The sequence below is a fragment of the Nyctibius grandis genome, chromosome 6 (genome assembly GCF_013368605.1).
Source record: "Nyctibius grandis isolate bNycGra1 chromosome 6, bNycGra1.pri, whole genome shotgun sequence".
Classification (NCBI taxonomy): Eukaryota; Metazoa; Chordata; class Aves; order Nyctibiiformes; family Nyctibiidae; genus Nyctibius; species Nyctibius grandis.
Window position 1 is genome coordinate 30744759 of NC_090663.1, and position 15973 is coordinate 30760731.

Here is a 15973-nt window from a genome sequence, read left to right on the forward strand (position 1 = left end):
ATGCAATGGCATCCTTCATCTACTCTATTTTCTATACAGTTCCTCCTTATGTGTCATAATATCCTGTTTGTTTTGTTTAATTACAGCAATATACTGAGGTAGTCTCTTCGCTGACCTTGCTAATACAGATAATTTAGCATCTTCTGAATGTCTGGGTAACTTGCACTTGTCTTCCATTTATCAGCCTCTTTAGATTTGTATCACCTGCTGAATTGTGAAGCCTCAGTATTCACCTCCCTCTACAAACCATTAATAAATTTATTAAATAAGGACTTAGGTACCTACAGTTAATTATGTTTTATGACACAGATTGACAGTATCTTGCCATTACTTCTGTCTTGTTTGTGAATAAGATTCTTTCTCTCCCACATGATGACTGCTTAGTTTTTATTGTTAATAAGCCCTGATGAAATCATTGATGTTCGTGTAAGTCCAAGAAATACATATTAATATTCAAAGAGCATTAACAAATAACTTATTATCTTCCAGGTAATTTATTATTCCATTTTAATGACCATTTCAAGCAGGTTACCAAGTACAAACAGAATTTAATGATCTGTAGTTTCCTGGCTCCCGTGAACAGCTTTTTTTGAACTACAGACATATTTGTCATTCTGTGGCCCTCCAGGGCACTGTTGTTTCTAATGTATTTTTTACTGCATAAACCAACTGGTTTGTAAGTTTTAGATCTCCACCAGTTGTTTTGATGAGTAATTGATCTCTGTTCCAGCACCTTCTCCAAGACAAGTGTCAGACATTATGTCATCTTTATTGCTGGAAAAGAGTAGTTTTTCCCCAGTACCCCCTGTGGCAAAGACTAACTAGAAATAAAACATGTAGCTTTTTCCATTCTTTGTTTCCTCCATTGCTCTCTCAAAATTAGAGGCATCTCATTAAAATGTACATATCCTCTTAGAGACTCTCTGCTTTAATACTACAAAACCTGCTTTATACTGATTTAGTTGATAAAGTTGACCTCTGAAAATTGTACAGTCAGTATCTTTCTGGGTTAGGAGGCTTAATAGTACAGTGTATTTTTATCTTTCTTTACAAACCTTGGGATAGGTATTTAGATTCAACTGCAAGTTAATCTATATTTCCTATATAATTTTTAATCAGGTAGTGAAGTATTCGTTTAGAAATATTTTTGGTCATTCTGGCGTGTTTCTGTAATGATTAATAAACTGAGGCAATACAAAATCAGGTTCTCCACCTCCAGGCCATTTTGACTGAATTTATTTTGCTAGCAGTATTTGTACGCAGATATAATCATGACCAGCACAGATTTAGCAATTATTTCATTTTGTTACTAAGTGCCTTTGCATACTTAATCTGACAGTCCCTTTATTTCACAGAAATTTCCGTGGTGGTTTTTCTTATCACAGCTCTAGTTCAATTGCAAACCAGGGGGAGATCTTTGTCTTAGCAATAAACACATGAAGAGCTGAGAGAGCTGGATACAGTCAGAATGCTGCAACAGAGATTAATTGCTGTTGCTAGATTGACCTTTTTTCAACTCAAAGACAAAAAAATAAAAAAGTATATACCTCCTGCCAGCACTTCATCATCATTTCATACACCTGCTTACAGGCTAGTTTGGGCCGATACAAACGATGTCCTTGGCTAACCATTGTTACCACTTCATAGTTGGAGCTTTTTTCAAAGGGCATTTTTCCTTCTGTAAATACTTCCCACATTAAAACACCTAAAAAAAAAAGAAAATAAACATTAAGAAAATAAGCAAATAAATTTTTAAAAATATATAGAAACATAGAATGGTTTGGGTTGGAAGGGACCTTAAAGATCATCTAGTTCCAACCCCCCTGCCACAGGCAGGGACACCTTCCACTAGACCAGGTTGCTCAAAGCCTCATCCAACCTGGCCTTAAACACTGCCAGGGATGGGCATACACAGCTTCTCTGAGCAACCTGTTCCAGTGTCTCACCACCCTCACAGGAAAGAATTTCTTCCTAATATCTAATCTAAATCTACCCTCTTTCAGTTTAAAACCATGACCCCTCACATCCTATCACTACATGCCCTTGTAAAAAGCCCCTCTCCAGCTTTCCTGTAGGCTCCTTCAGGTAGTGGAAGGCTGCTATAAGGTCTCCCCGGAGCCTTCTCTTCTCCAGGCTGAACAGCCCCAACTCTCTCAGCCTGTCTTCGTAGCAGAGGTTTGTTTATTTTGAGCCCTGGGCTCAGGATTTCTGATAGATAAATAGTTTAAGATCCATATTCTAGAAAGCATTCCCATGCATCATTGCTGAAAACACCTTATTCCAGTAGCACGGGTTTTAATAAGTAACAGTTCTAAAGGTCTCTGTGGAACTTTATGCAAGCATAGAACTGTGGCAAATGGTTTCTCTGAGCTGCTTCTCAGATGTCTGAATCCTTCCCAATAACTGAAGCTTAACTGCTATTGATAAAATGTAAAAATAGTGCTTTCTTTCAATGATTAATGTCTTACCAAACGACCAGACATCTGACTTGCTGCTGAATCGGCTATAATTAAAAACTTCTGGGGGGCACCATTTCACGGGAAATTTAGCCCCCGAGGAGCTTGTGTATTGATCATCAAGGACATACCTTAAAAAAAAAAAAAAAAAGAAAGGAAAAACATATCCTTCAGTCAGCCTCCAAGCCTGCAAATTATAATTTAGATTTGCATTTGAATATTAGAAGCTCATATTGCCACCTAATGGCCGTGACTGTTAGCATCACAAGATAAAAATATCTTCGCTGGGGTAGTACTAATGTTTCAGTCAAGACCCAGTACACTTTTCTTAGGACCTCAGAGTCTTCTCTTGTGATTATTAGCTATACAACACAGGTCTAGGCCACCTGCAAGTTAAACGTCTATATTACAAGAGAAAATTATGCAAAAGCGTAAGTTTCTTGCTCTGTTTCTCACCAGCCAGTCTGAATTCAGATGTCAGGGGACATGCAAGCCCAGTAGCATGGAAAGGTGGCAAAAGCCAAGAAGAGCATGGTCAAACCATGGTGTTTTAACACCTTCCTTGTAAGCACTGCTCCCCACCGCCTGCCTCACCCACACATCACCTACCTGATATAGCTAACAAGGGCAGGAAATTAACCCCTCTCCAGGTCTCAGCACCTCCCAGCGCTTCAGCTAGCGAGATGCAACTCTGAACCATCTACCCCAAGAGGATCCCAAACTCACCGAACAGCCTCTTTCTATCATTTTTTCAGATTAACAACTATTTTCTCTGCAGCATGAGCTCTGCTGTCCTAGACACAGGCTCTAATATGCCTCCTGCACCACTACAAGATTAATGTTTGTAAGGTTTTCACAGATGCTACAGAAAGTTGCTAATAGAAGACCAGTCAGACCATGGAGTCAATTCAAAGCCAGGCCTCTCATGGTAAGCACTAGACACTTCTCTAGAAAATAAATTGCCTAGTTTTGATTTTCCAGAATTAAAGCGAGTAAGGAAATTGACACATGACAACTGAACGAATAAGCTTTAAAGGCACTGGAAAAAAATGAACCACAGGATGTTTCCTAGAGAGGTCAAAAAAGATCATTTTGCCTGTAATTTTGCTGGGTGTGTGTTGCCTTATGGCTAAGTACAAGGGCTAGGTGAGTTTTCCCAAATCCCCTCAAATGTGTTTGCACACTCAGCCATACCTTGTCATTCCAAAATCCGACACCTTGACCACTCCTGAGTCACTCACCAAGCAGTTCCTGGCAGCCTGCAAAGGGAATGGTTAGAGTCTGATGAAAAACTTGCAGTCTCTGGCAGACAAATTACAACGGTCTAATGAGGACTTTGTCCTCATTGCTTAGCAAGTTCACTGATGTACCAAGTTTAGTGGTGTATTCTCATTGTAAAGTGTACATGTGCGTTTGCTCTTGATAGTACTGTTTTGACAACTAAACCATTTTGTAAAAAAATCACTAGAAAAAATGATGATCTCAAGGGATTCATGAGTGGTGAAAATGGCACCAATACAGAACAGAGATACGCTATTAAATCAGCGCAAATAGCTATTAACTCTTTACAAAAATTTCAGAGAGATTTTATTCCATTTTCTTAGGAGAGAGAAACCTCTCATCATTTTTGGTACAGAGCAGTTTTAGAAACTTGATTAGACCCTAAAGAGCCAACTTTAACTACTTACAATTTTCTGCAAGAACAAAAGCAATTATTTACAAACAGCCTGTTTCAAAAAGGAATAGGTAAGTTCAAAAATAAAAATTTCAAAGAGGAGAGTGTTGCCTGATGGGATGTTACCAGGTCTCTGTGGATAAAGCTGTTTCTCTCCAGGTACTCCATTCCCTCACATACATCTTGGCACATAGTGAGCAGGACGTCTTTACTCAAAATTCCCCGTTTTTGTCTCAGGTAATTGAGAAGGCAGCCATGCTCCATGAACTCTGTCACAATGTAAATAGGTCTCTGTTGTGTGCACACACCATACAGCTGAACTAATTTAGGATGCGTTAGCTTCCTGAAAAGATTGAAATCATGTTGTTACTTCCTCCGCCAGTGCTAGCTCTCCACCCCACAAAACTGCAAAAATACCACCTGCCCTGTATTTTATTTATAATCAGTATATGGCATCAGAGGCCTAGAACTGGCAATAAAAGTGCCAAGCACACAACTCACATCATTACTTTAGCTTCTTCAATGAAATCCTCTTCATACATAGCACCTTCCCGAATCGCCTTGATGGCCACTTTATACTGTGCCCTCCATTTCCCAAGGCGCACTACACCAAACAGACCGCTTCCCAGTTCTCTCATGAACGTCAGTTCAGAGGGATTAATTTCCCATTTCTCTATAAAACAAAACAAACAAGAGCCCATGACTCCTGAACTACTGAACTGGTAGGAAGAGGAAAGGGAAACTGGATTACTAGCAAATTTAGGGAGAAAGCATCTTAGAATTAACTTGAAAACTGCACACTTCTATACCTCACAAAACAAAAACACTTTTAGGTAGATGTGACCTTTAAGCAGCTCCTGACCAAGACAGAAGGCAAAACTCGAACTTTCCTGAGGCCAGTCATTACATACTGATATTATCAGACTTGATTTCAACAAGCTGCTGTCACAGAAAGTTGTGCCAATGCATAGAAGCTGCTCACATCACTTGATGTGCCATGCTTAAAACAGGTTATTCTAAATTTATATTAAAAAAAGGAACTCCTCCACGAAGATCAAAAGGGCCAAGGTTGAGTCAGAGTCTGGAGGCTTATGAAGGAGCCAAAGGCACAGCTCTTTAATTGGGCAGACCTCAAGGTGTTCACAAAAGCATGGAAGAAGATGCCAAATTCCCCTGGAGCACCAGTGACATATTCTGCCTCTCCTCACTGCTGCCCTTGGCATCACGTTCCTACCACAGGCTGTGATGCCTTTGCATACCAATCCTCTGTGCAAGAGTCTCAAAGGTACAACTTGGGCCCACATAAGTTAGTATAGCAAATCACAGTACAAAATTAGGTCTTTTCAAAAATTTCATTGTAGTATCTTAACATACATAAAATCATTAGAAAAGATATATGTAGATGAATATAACATGCAGTTACCATAGCTGAATCCTGCCGTTGTTGGTGCTGTTGTCTTCTTTGGGGTCACTGGATAACGCAGTCTGGTAACAAGACCTGAGGTTCAATGATAATTCAAGAGACACAGTTTACTTCTGAAATAGCACCAGGCAGCAAATCAGGCACTTGTTCATTGCAGACTTCAACACTGATTAACATTAAGCTTATCATTATACACAGCTTTGACCATATTTTCTGCTACTGCATTGTATTGACTATTCAAAGTGGCTACAAGAGGTACACAGGAGCACTCACTGCATTTATCTCATTGCATCATCTTTACTCATGAGAGATGGATATCACATACATATTTGTGCTTTACAGTTATGCTGGCACCAATAAAGGCTGAGGACCCCTTTCATAAATGAGATCAGAAAGATTATCTAACACTCACAACATTACTTTTGATCATTTCTGTTTCACACATATAAGCCCTACCAGTTTCATGCAGGGATTTTATGTATACAAAATAAATGCTGCATGCTAGCTGAATATTCTCCTAAAATCTTGTCAGAACTTGATATGACAAAAGGAATGGAGAAATTAAAAATAACTAGTAAAATCAGTTATAATAAATGAAAAGCAGGGTTATGTTTTTGGAGCATATTTTCCAGAAAGGCATTTTCCAGAATATCATCAGGAAATTCTGGATCATTCGAGTTTGATATAAACATCTGGAAACTATAGCTCATGAAGGAAATTCATGCACAGACTGGACTTGAAAAAAATATACTATATTAGCATCTGTGCCTTGAGCCTGATTCCTAAACTCTCCCCATCCCATCATACAGTGGGCGGACACCAGCATCAGCCATCAACTATAGATCTGAAGTGTCTAACCTTTACAAAGACTCATCTTTAGGGATTTCCTGAACAACACATTACTACTCTCTTCATCTGTTTGCTATATGGGAAGGTTAGATCATTTTAAGCAGTGGTGACCAGCAGGTAAAAAGCTAGCGCCTGAAGAGTATTCTGGGGAAGAAAATCCCCATCCATCTGCTGTGAGTTACAGGCAGCTGTTAGACACACTATGTGGAGTGAAATGAATTATTTTTCCTGACTTGATACAGCTATTCTTCTGTTACTCTGGGGACAGTAACATATTTGTACTTTTTTTATACATATATACTTACATAAAACTTTTCAAATTATTTCCTTTATTGAAAAAATGTGGAAATGCAGTGTCTCATGACTTCCCTGAAAAGAAGGCTCTACAAAAACCTAAAAACATTCCTTAAAACCCTAAACCACCTCACACTCCTTTTCAAATCAACCCTAAGTGACAGAAAAAAATTCAATTCATCTACCTGCTGCGTTATGTTTATGATACTCAATTATTTCTGGAATGGAGTTAAAGAGATGTTTTTCTGCGAGGTAGTACTGCTTTGGTGATGTCACTGTTTCTTTTATATGGTAGTGTCTTATTCCTGATGAACCTTCTCTGGAAAATTAACAACAATAATAACAATTAGTAATAATACAATGTCACTTGTGACTTTTTTAAGAGGAGCACATTGACAAGGAAAAGGAGACCGAAAGGGCCAGCACGGGTGCCCAATGCCACACACTTCAGGAACAGCTTGAATATGAGAGATCCCAAATGCTGGTGACCCAACTCCCTCTCTCTGCTCAGACCAAGTTGAAGATTAACCCATAAAAGGTTAACTTTCAGCCCAGTGAGCTCCCCGATTCAGTTCACCACACGCTGACGCAAACACTTGGGCCGGCAGGAAGGAAGACACCGAAGGGGGTGGGAGAGCAAGACCTCCTTCTTTGGGTGGAGGTTCAGGTCTACACTGGATTAAACCAAACAAGACCCAACCATGGAGTTGAGAAGCTCATTTTAGTCACCTGTCTCTTCTATCACAGCAGGCCTCATTTCTTTATTGAGCTCTCTCCTGGGCTTTCCTCCAGCCCATGGATTTGGATACAGATGCAAATGGATTTGGACGAGACAAGGTGTGCAGAGCAGCCACAGAAACTCACCCTCCAAATTTTGTATAAAGGGAAACTGTATACAGGCCAGGCTGACTTGAGTCTCTCACCACAAAGCCACCTTCTTTATCCTAAAACACAAGCACATGGAGAGTTTTGTACAACCGGTTTTAAGCTGCGTGCCTCTCCTACTCATTCTATGATTTGCGCATGCCAAAATAAGCCTCAGCTTTAATAAAAGAAGCTACTTTGCACAACTGTCATGGTTAATACTGCAAGGCTGCTGTGCTCACCTCATTTCTGAGGAGCTGCTCTGCCTTGCTTCTGTTCAGGTTTCTGCTGTACCACCTGCAAAACAACATCAGTAACCAAAACTTCTCCAAGGTGCATGATTTACCTAATATGCTTGAACCGAAGTATTATTACAAAACTACAGATTCAACAATTTTATAAGTGAAGGTCAAGAACTGAACCTTTGTTCATGCACAAAAATCAGTCTCCATTACATTGTGGAGTTACCCCATAAACATGCCCCGAGACAAATCCAGTGAGATCCCACAGAAGCCAATAAAGTTCAGGTAATTGAATGAATTTTTCAGCAAAAACACTTCTCAAACACACACAGGCTGATGGCAGGGGTTGCTCTGAGCGGTGGCCCGAGGGCAGGCTGGCAGCCCCAGGGAAGCAGCTGCCTGCACACCGGTTGAGCCACCTGCAGAGCTGGCTGCCAGACTGCTATTTCATTCAATAACGTCATGGTTCTGCTTTTCCAGGGAGGACCCACCTACCAAAGAGGAGGTCTAAAGTGAATTAAATGTCATGGTTGCACATCCCCGAGCTCAGTGCTGCATGGGTAGGTTAAAGCAGCCATGGAAGCACTGACATTTCAGCCAGCTGCAGTCAATAACATAAAAAGGAAAAAACGCAGCTCACAAATGGCATGGGGCAATCGTTTTAGAATCATAGAATCATAGAATGGTTTGGGTTGGAAGGGACCTTAAAGATCATCTAGTTCCAACCCCCCTGCCACAGGCAGGGACACCTTCCACTAGACCAGGTTGCTCAAAGCCCCATCCAACCTGGCCTTGAACACTGCCAGGGAGGGGGCATCCGCAGCTTCTCTGGGCAACCTGTTCCTGTGTCTCACCACCCCCATAGGAAAGAATTTCTTCCTAATATCTAATCTAAATCTACACTCTTTCAGTTTAAAACCATGTTTTGAGCTATACTGTCACAGCAGTAACCAAGCAGGGAAGTGGCACAGCAGCCTCTGATCAAGTTCTGCTGTTCCGGAGATAGTGGTTTGTTGCAGCTGGTAGGTGACCTGGAGTAGTCCTCCCTGGACTGCGCGGTGACTCAGGACAGCCCCAAGGTGGTAAGGCACAAAGTGGCTGGACCAGATAAGGCAGCCCCATTCCTTCCTTCCCTTTCTGCCAGCCCCGCAGCCCAGCCCAGAGCAGGGCAGGGCTCTTCGCAAGAGCCGCAAAGATGAGAAGGTAACAAAGAACAAGTAATTCCCTCTAGTAAAGCTGAGGGCAAAATCCCAGAAGAAATTTTACCTTCTATCAAAACACAGCAGTAGGAGCTATATATAGCTGAGAGTAGAGTTTTGGAGCTACTAATGTGGTTTTGTAAACTGGTTTTAATTATTATTTCCTCACAGCTCCATTTAATCTAAAAGTAATTAAATACATCATAATTTCTCAGCCATAACAGTTTATGCTGTACTGAAATTTGAATATCAAGAACAACAGGCCTGGAGACTACAGTGTTAAATTTTATCCTGATATGCTTAAATAAGTACTCCATAATTAAACATCAACTGGAAAAATTTTTTTTTTTTTTTAAAAAAAAAAAAAGGCCTATTCTTTCATAGCTGATAAGTTACATGCACACACTGAGACTTAAAATGCACAGAGGGATATATTTTCTTGAAAATTAGAGCTGCCTTCCAAAATATCTGATCTGTTATGTTTACTTTGAATGACTTCCACTGCTTTCTACTCTACTATCTTACTGGCACACACTTTGGATAGCCAAGTCACTTTAATATTAAGAAAAAAAAACATTCAGCACACTTATAATGGGTAAATTTCCTTTAAAGTTTCCCTTTGTTGATCAGAGAATTGGGAGGGTTTTTTTGCTTTAGTAGTAATAGCCTACAAACTACATGCCTGATGGCCATCTCACTGACTTCACTCTACATTATATATCAGAGCAAAAAAAAGAGGAGAATCAGAACAAATACATGCATATTTCAAATATTCACATTTAGTCTCTGAGATCAGTGCTATTGTATGTAAATGACTGCTTTCTAAAATTTAAAACTACTTTGTAATTCTCAAAGCATAGCTTTCATTTTATGATCTTCTAGATTTTAATTCAAATATTCACTTACTCATATTGATCAAGGTTGTTGGACTTCTTTCCTGTTACATAGTTGCTTGGAATATAGCCTTGTTTTCTAAAAAAATATATATAATACATAATCTGAGTGAAAACATGTAAAATTGCATGCCTAGAAGACAGTGTTTCATTCTGCTAATTACCGGTAATTTATTTATTACTGACTCACCCACTCTACTGCTGATTATACAGAAATTAATTTTCCACATCAGCATTGCCACATTAACTTTCACTGCACCGAGAGGAGTGACATAGGCAGCAAAAGTGTCCAAGAAAACCAGTGGAAGGGGTGAAGAGGAGTAACCCTCTGCTACTCTCTGTCACTTCTGTGCTCGAAGGTCCCATCCAGTCACTGGAAATACATTTGGAGCCTGACACAGCCTGATAACTCTCAATAACCCCTAACATTGCAACAGGGACCTGATCAATATTGAAGTATGGAAACTTTCACCTTTAAAACTACAGGGAAAAATTTTAATCCAAGGAATGTAAAGTTGTAGTCATTAAGGCATCTCACTGCAACTCTCTCTCAACTCATTCAAAGCTTGCCCCTAATAATCTAGCTATTAAATAAGATGATGATTATTCAAGTTTGAAAGCCGGAGTCTGCTGAGCTGAGTGTTAACCATATTGCTCCCTAATGAGTTGTTCGCCAGGAAAGCGGGAGCACTGTACCAGTCTAGTGAGGTTTTGCAGGTTGGCTGATCCTTTAATTGGTAAACCATAAAGTCTGACAGGAAACGTAACTGCAAAAGCTTCCAATTCTGCAACCGTCTTTGCACTCAGGCCCCACAATCTATCAAGAACTGTACTTTCAAAAATTGGTTTCTATGTGGGAATAAAGATACGGATGAGATTTCAGGGCTGGGGTCTAATACAGCTATTTGTTGACACACAGCCAATATAAACTACTACAACATGGAAACAGCCTTACTAACTTTATAATGAAAGATAACGAACTCATGTTTACCCATATTTGTCTCTCGCTTTCCACCAGTGAAGGTCGTTCTTCTCAATCACTGTATATTCTTCACCTTTCTCTAATCTTAAGTCATGGTGTTCTGTAGGCTCAAAGTCATACATTGCTACCACTATCTCTTCCTCTTCCTTGACATTTTCTTCAACTGGAGGAACAGGTGGTGGAGGCCTTTGCTGAAAATGACCCAACATTATTATCATCCCACTCTGCTCCATTATTCCACCCCACCCACCCTTACCATCACACCAGTACAAACCAGCCCAGCAATCCTGGAGGCAAAAGCTGGGCTAGTTCTGAGTTGCCCCAGGAGTGAGCTGCGGTGGCCCAGGGAGGCAGCTGGAGTGTGTGGCAGACGATCACCCGGGTGCTACCCACGGGGCTGGCTCACACTGCAGCCCCGCAGCTGCCAGTAAAGGGCAACGCTGGCTGGCGTTTGCTTTTCGACCACCTCTCCCATCATCAGTACAGACACAGCTAATAGGTGCAGCTAAATTGCAATGGGATTTTTTCCACCCCGAGATAGAACATGATGCCCATTGACACGTACAGAAATAGACCTTTACCTAGGATATGGAATGAATCTCAGTAAATCTAAACTCCATCTCAAAACCCAGCAATTATCTATTCAATATTTTGAAGATACTACCTACCGCACTTTTTTCTGGCATCGGAGAGGGAGATCTCATTACACCTAGAAACAGAGCATAGGAAAGCATCTGTGTCTATCCATTTAGCTATAAATTTTAAAACTGAATAAAAGGTTTAAACTTCAGATAAGGTTTTAATATCTTAACTAGCCTTCAGGATAGTTTAGTAAGTCAGAAAGAAAAGACAGCTCCAGATGAGCATTAGGAAAACACTGATTAAATATTCTTGCAAAAACATCCTAAATCAGATGGCAGGCTACATTCACCACAGGATTTAGCAATATCTGTGCCAAACCTGAGCATGCCACGCAGAGATCCCTGAACCAGCCCTCAGATGCAGAAATACATGAGAAATAAAAAAAGATATAGAGATTTAAAAAGGCATATGAAAAGGAAGCAGTGTTCTTGTCACCATGATAATCTAAAGCTCTGTTCCTATCAATATCTGCTCTTCTAAAAAAAATAATACTCCACCTGACCCTTGTTTCGCTAAATAAGGCATAAATGTTGTATGTATTTTTTATTACTTCTCTCAGGTCCAAGAGTATTTTTTTCTCCTGTGCTGCTTTTTTCCACTTAAAAGGTTGAGCTATGTGTCAGGTTTTACATCTTCCTGCCAAATAAGGCCAACCACGAGCCACTGTTTATTCTTCAAGTCTTTTAATGCAACTAAATCCACAGGACCCCAACATTCCCATTTAAGGCCCTGATGTAGGAAACCATCCGGGCACTACTGATTTCACTGAGAGGTACGCAACGGCTCAATTTCTTTTCCTGCTATGGGTTTTTCCTTAAATTGAGGACTAAATAATTACTGTATCCTTATGTAGGACAATATTGCAGTGAGGGTCACGCTTGCACATCTCTGCATGCTACAGCATCCACAGCTGAACAAGCAGAATCTGTGATTCAGATGCTGGAAGATGCACGTGCCTATGGAAGTCATGGTTCATCCAAGTTCAGCATACAGGCATTTACAAGCCTCTAAGAAAATTCAGTCACATGTCTGTAAATACATTGAGCCTTCTTGTACCATTTTTACACTGATGTAGTAACACCAAATGCAACATGGTTATTATTCTTTTACATGGGTATGTAGAAGTTATTCATTAAAACTGAAGAGCTGGCAAGGATTTCTAGCTGAATCTTTTTTTGCCATCGCTTTTATCCTCAGTCTGAGGTAAACACTTGGACAAGTAAGTTTCAGATGGGAAAATCAAATCAAATGAAACAAATTCAGCAACCTCAGTGACTCCTTTCAGCTTTTTCTAAGCGTTTTTTTGGAGGACAATTCACTGGCTTTTATATTTTTTACAAAATGCTTGGAAATGAAACAAATATTTTGATTTCCTTTAGGCACAGTATCAATGATTCACTCTGCTCTATAAATTTGCCTAATATCTAATGCATTCAGGTGTGACAACAGGATCACATAAAAAAGCAGAAAAATATGCCAAAACAACTTCATATGAAAACATATGTACTTACTGTTTTCAAAAAGATTATATTTTTCACAGCCAGGTGCTAATTTTTCTGTCTGTCTGCAGCACTGATAAATTCCCTCTGTCCAGAATTTAGGATGATATTTTACCATTATATTGCTGTTGTTCTTTATTTCTACAAGAAGAAAAAGAGCATATACTGAAAGATACCAAAAAAAAAAAAAACTGCAAGAGGGCCATTTTTAATAAATATTACAATATGTTTGACATGAGACATAATCTTCACTTGTCCTTACTTTAGCACTGCTTCTCTTAAGGACCTTTTTGCAAATTTACATGGAGGTGATACAAAGAGAGTAGAGGACATTTTTAGGATAATACATGACTTTGTTCCAGAAGAGAGTGCTACACTCCCTGCCTAAACCCGCCACCCAGCAGGGCCAGGCCTTTGGTGCATCCATGAAAGGAGAACCAGGCACCCGCCCGCACCATGCAAAGTAGTCAGGCAGCTGTGGAGGCCCTGGGGGCTCTGCCTGCCCCTTTGCTTTTTATTACTACTGCAAGCAACTCAATCTCCTCTACAAATAGTGTTCTGGAGAGAAAAATAGCTGACGTTTATCGCTATTGTATGGCCCAATGCCTGTGTTTGGTCTGAAAGGCTCCTTATCCCCATCCTATGGGCTTGCTGAGTTTCAGAGGTTATTCCCTGCCCTGTGGTCCCCCAACCCAGGAATTATTTCTTGTTACTTTACAGAGTATCTGCAATTAAGGTGACCATTTGATGGTGGCAGAAAGCATCAAGAGGCTCTTGAAAAAAAGATCTTTATTCACTATGATAGCATTAATGAGATGGCATCTCAGTGGAGATTTCATTTTACATCAGTGTAAGACCATCATGAGGCCCACAATGTTGTCTAGCTACGTCCAAACAAAACTTTTGAGTGCTGCCATTAACGAGCTTGGATAAAATTTTCGGTGATTTACATGTTGTGCAAAAGCACAGAGTCAAATTCTGATTGCAGCTAGACTTCACAAATCAAATTAAATCAGCCTGGGTGTTTGATACTCCCCGTACCTGTTATAACATGCTGTGTATGCAAGCAATGAGCTGGCCCAATAAAAATAAAAATCAGTGGATACATGCAACGGGAGCTTGATCACTGGTCAGCAGCTAAGCACCCACACAGCCACTTGCCCACTCCTTCCACCCAGTGGGGAGAGAATAGAAAGAGCAAGAGGAGAAAACTTGTGGCTTCAAATAAAGACAGTTTAATAACCAAAAGATAGAAAAAAAACAAAAGTAAGGTAAAGGCAATCACTCGCCATCTCCCACAAAGCAGACCAATGCCCAGCCAGTCTCTGAGCAATGGTCAATATGAAAGCCAGAAAACCCCAACCCTCATCTTCCTCTACCCCAGTTTATATTGCCGAACATGACATTATATGGCCTGGAAGATCCCTTTGGTCAGTTTAGGTCCACTGTCCCAGCTGTGTCACCTCCCAGCCTCTTGCCCACCTCCAGCCTACTTGCTGCGGGGGCAGCGAGAGAAAAAGGCAAAGCCTCCATGCTGGGCAAGCACGGCTCAGCAGCAACTAACACACTGGTGTGTTTTCAACACTGTTTTGGCCACAAATCCAAAACACAGCACCAAATTAACTCCATCCCAGCCAGACAGCTCAAGTAAAGGTATCTACATATGTCAGATGTTAAGTATGAGCAATTTCCTTCACCTTCTTTCAGATTCCTCACCCACTGATCCCGGCTTTGTGCACTTGGTGCAAAAATATAAAGTGTATTAGCATCATGTACAACCTGGAGGGAGGAAAAAGGAATAATTAAAATACATTCACCTGGTAATATTAATTTATTTATTCCTCACAAAATAGAAGAAACAGAACAAGACAGATGACTGTTACATTTGGCAAATGTGTACTCATGCACAGAATGCAGAAACTGGGAAAAGGTTTACTATTCATATATGATGCTTTCAGTAGAATAAGGAAGGACTTTGTAATGGTACATTATCTTGTGAGGAATCCTTAGGAGGATTTCCTTCATGCTTTGCTTTGTTAATTCTTCACCATGTGTTTTCTAAAAACAGTTCAATGTAATTGCTAAAGCTATTTCATAATCAGAGATCCTTTGTTCCTGGCCATTTCATATCTCCTTATGATTCTGTACTGCTCTGGGGTGATTCCTGCCTTCTTTTTCTTCACCGTTTGTACTGGTGGAAAGCAAGTATTGCCCCCCTTCACTCCAACTATTCCTTCTATCGTAAGCAGCAGGCACAGCATCCAACCCCCATATTCTAAACATTTCTTTTTCTCCCTCCAAGTACTTTGTTTTCTGTATTTATCTCCATTAAGTTCACAATGGAAGAAAATGCAAAAAGTTTTATCTTAATTTTCTTACTCTTATATAATTTAATGGTAATTAAATTTAATTTAATGTGAAAGAATGAAGACGGGGAAAAATGGGCTGCCAGCTAACCCGTTTTGCAGGAAGACCAGGAGAAGGCACTTCCCAGGCAAAACCCAAGCAGAGAGGGTGGGGAAAAGAAAAAGACCAAGTGTATGAGGCACAGCTCCCAAGGGAGGGGACTGCATGGGGAGCAGAGCTTGCTGGGGATGGTTTTTAATCACTGATCCTGAACCACCTCCCACACAGCCACACAGAGCCAGAGAACAGGCTCAGAATTTAGAAGTGACAGCGTTTTCAAACCAGTTGCATCCAAATGGTTTGGTGCTGTTGAAAAGAGCACTGTAATTTATACATTTTATATAAAGGAACATACCTGAAATGGATATTTATTTTGACAGGGAATAATACCATCACTTTTTACAACTTCTACACATTTAATCCTTGAAACATCGACTGATCCTTTTCTGTACTTTTTCTATAAGAGAAAAGCAAAAAACATTATGTAAAATATAACCAATTTTTTTTTTCAGTAGAGACTTCTTGCTTTCTTTTACACTTATGACACTG

At 40.2% G+C, this 15973-nt stretch overlaps 1 protein-coding gene across 1 annotated transcript in view; it reads right to left on the reverse strand.

Annotated features, from left to right (window-relative positions):
- TEC (tec protein tyrosine kinase) overlaps positions 1-15973 on the reverse strand; it is a 56381-nt gene that overhangs the window by 1531 nt on the left and 38877 nt on the right. The window contains exons 3-17 of the mRNA XM_068402601.1: positions 15780-15881; positions 14716-14797; positions 13031-13159; positions 11546-11586; positions 10887-11068; positions 9909-9974; positions 7804-7858; positions 7562-7641; positions 6883-7016; positions 5555-5629; positions 4633-4804; positions 4258-4474; positions 3651-3715; positions 2469-2587; positions 1548-1705 (exon numbers count right to left, since the gene is read on the reverse strand). Of these exons, the coding sequence (XP_068258702.1) occupies positions 1548-1705; positions 2469-2587; positions 3651-3715; positions 4258-4474; positions 4633-4804; positions 5555-5629; positions 6883-7016; positions 7562-7641; positions 7804-7858; positions 9909-9974; positions 10887-11068; positions 11546-11586; positions 13031-13159; positions 14716-14797; positions 15780-15881 (1677 nt within the window). The remainder of the gene's footprint in view (positions 1-1547; positions 1706-2468; positions 2588-3650; positions 3716-4257; positions 4475-4632; positions 4805-5554; positions 5630-6882; positions 7017-7561; positions 7642-7803; positions 7859-9908; positions 9975-10886; positions 11069-11545; positions 11587-13030; positions 13160-14715; positions 14798-15779; positions 15882-15973) is intronic.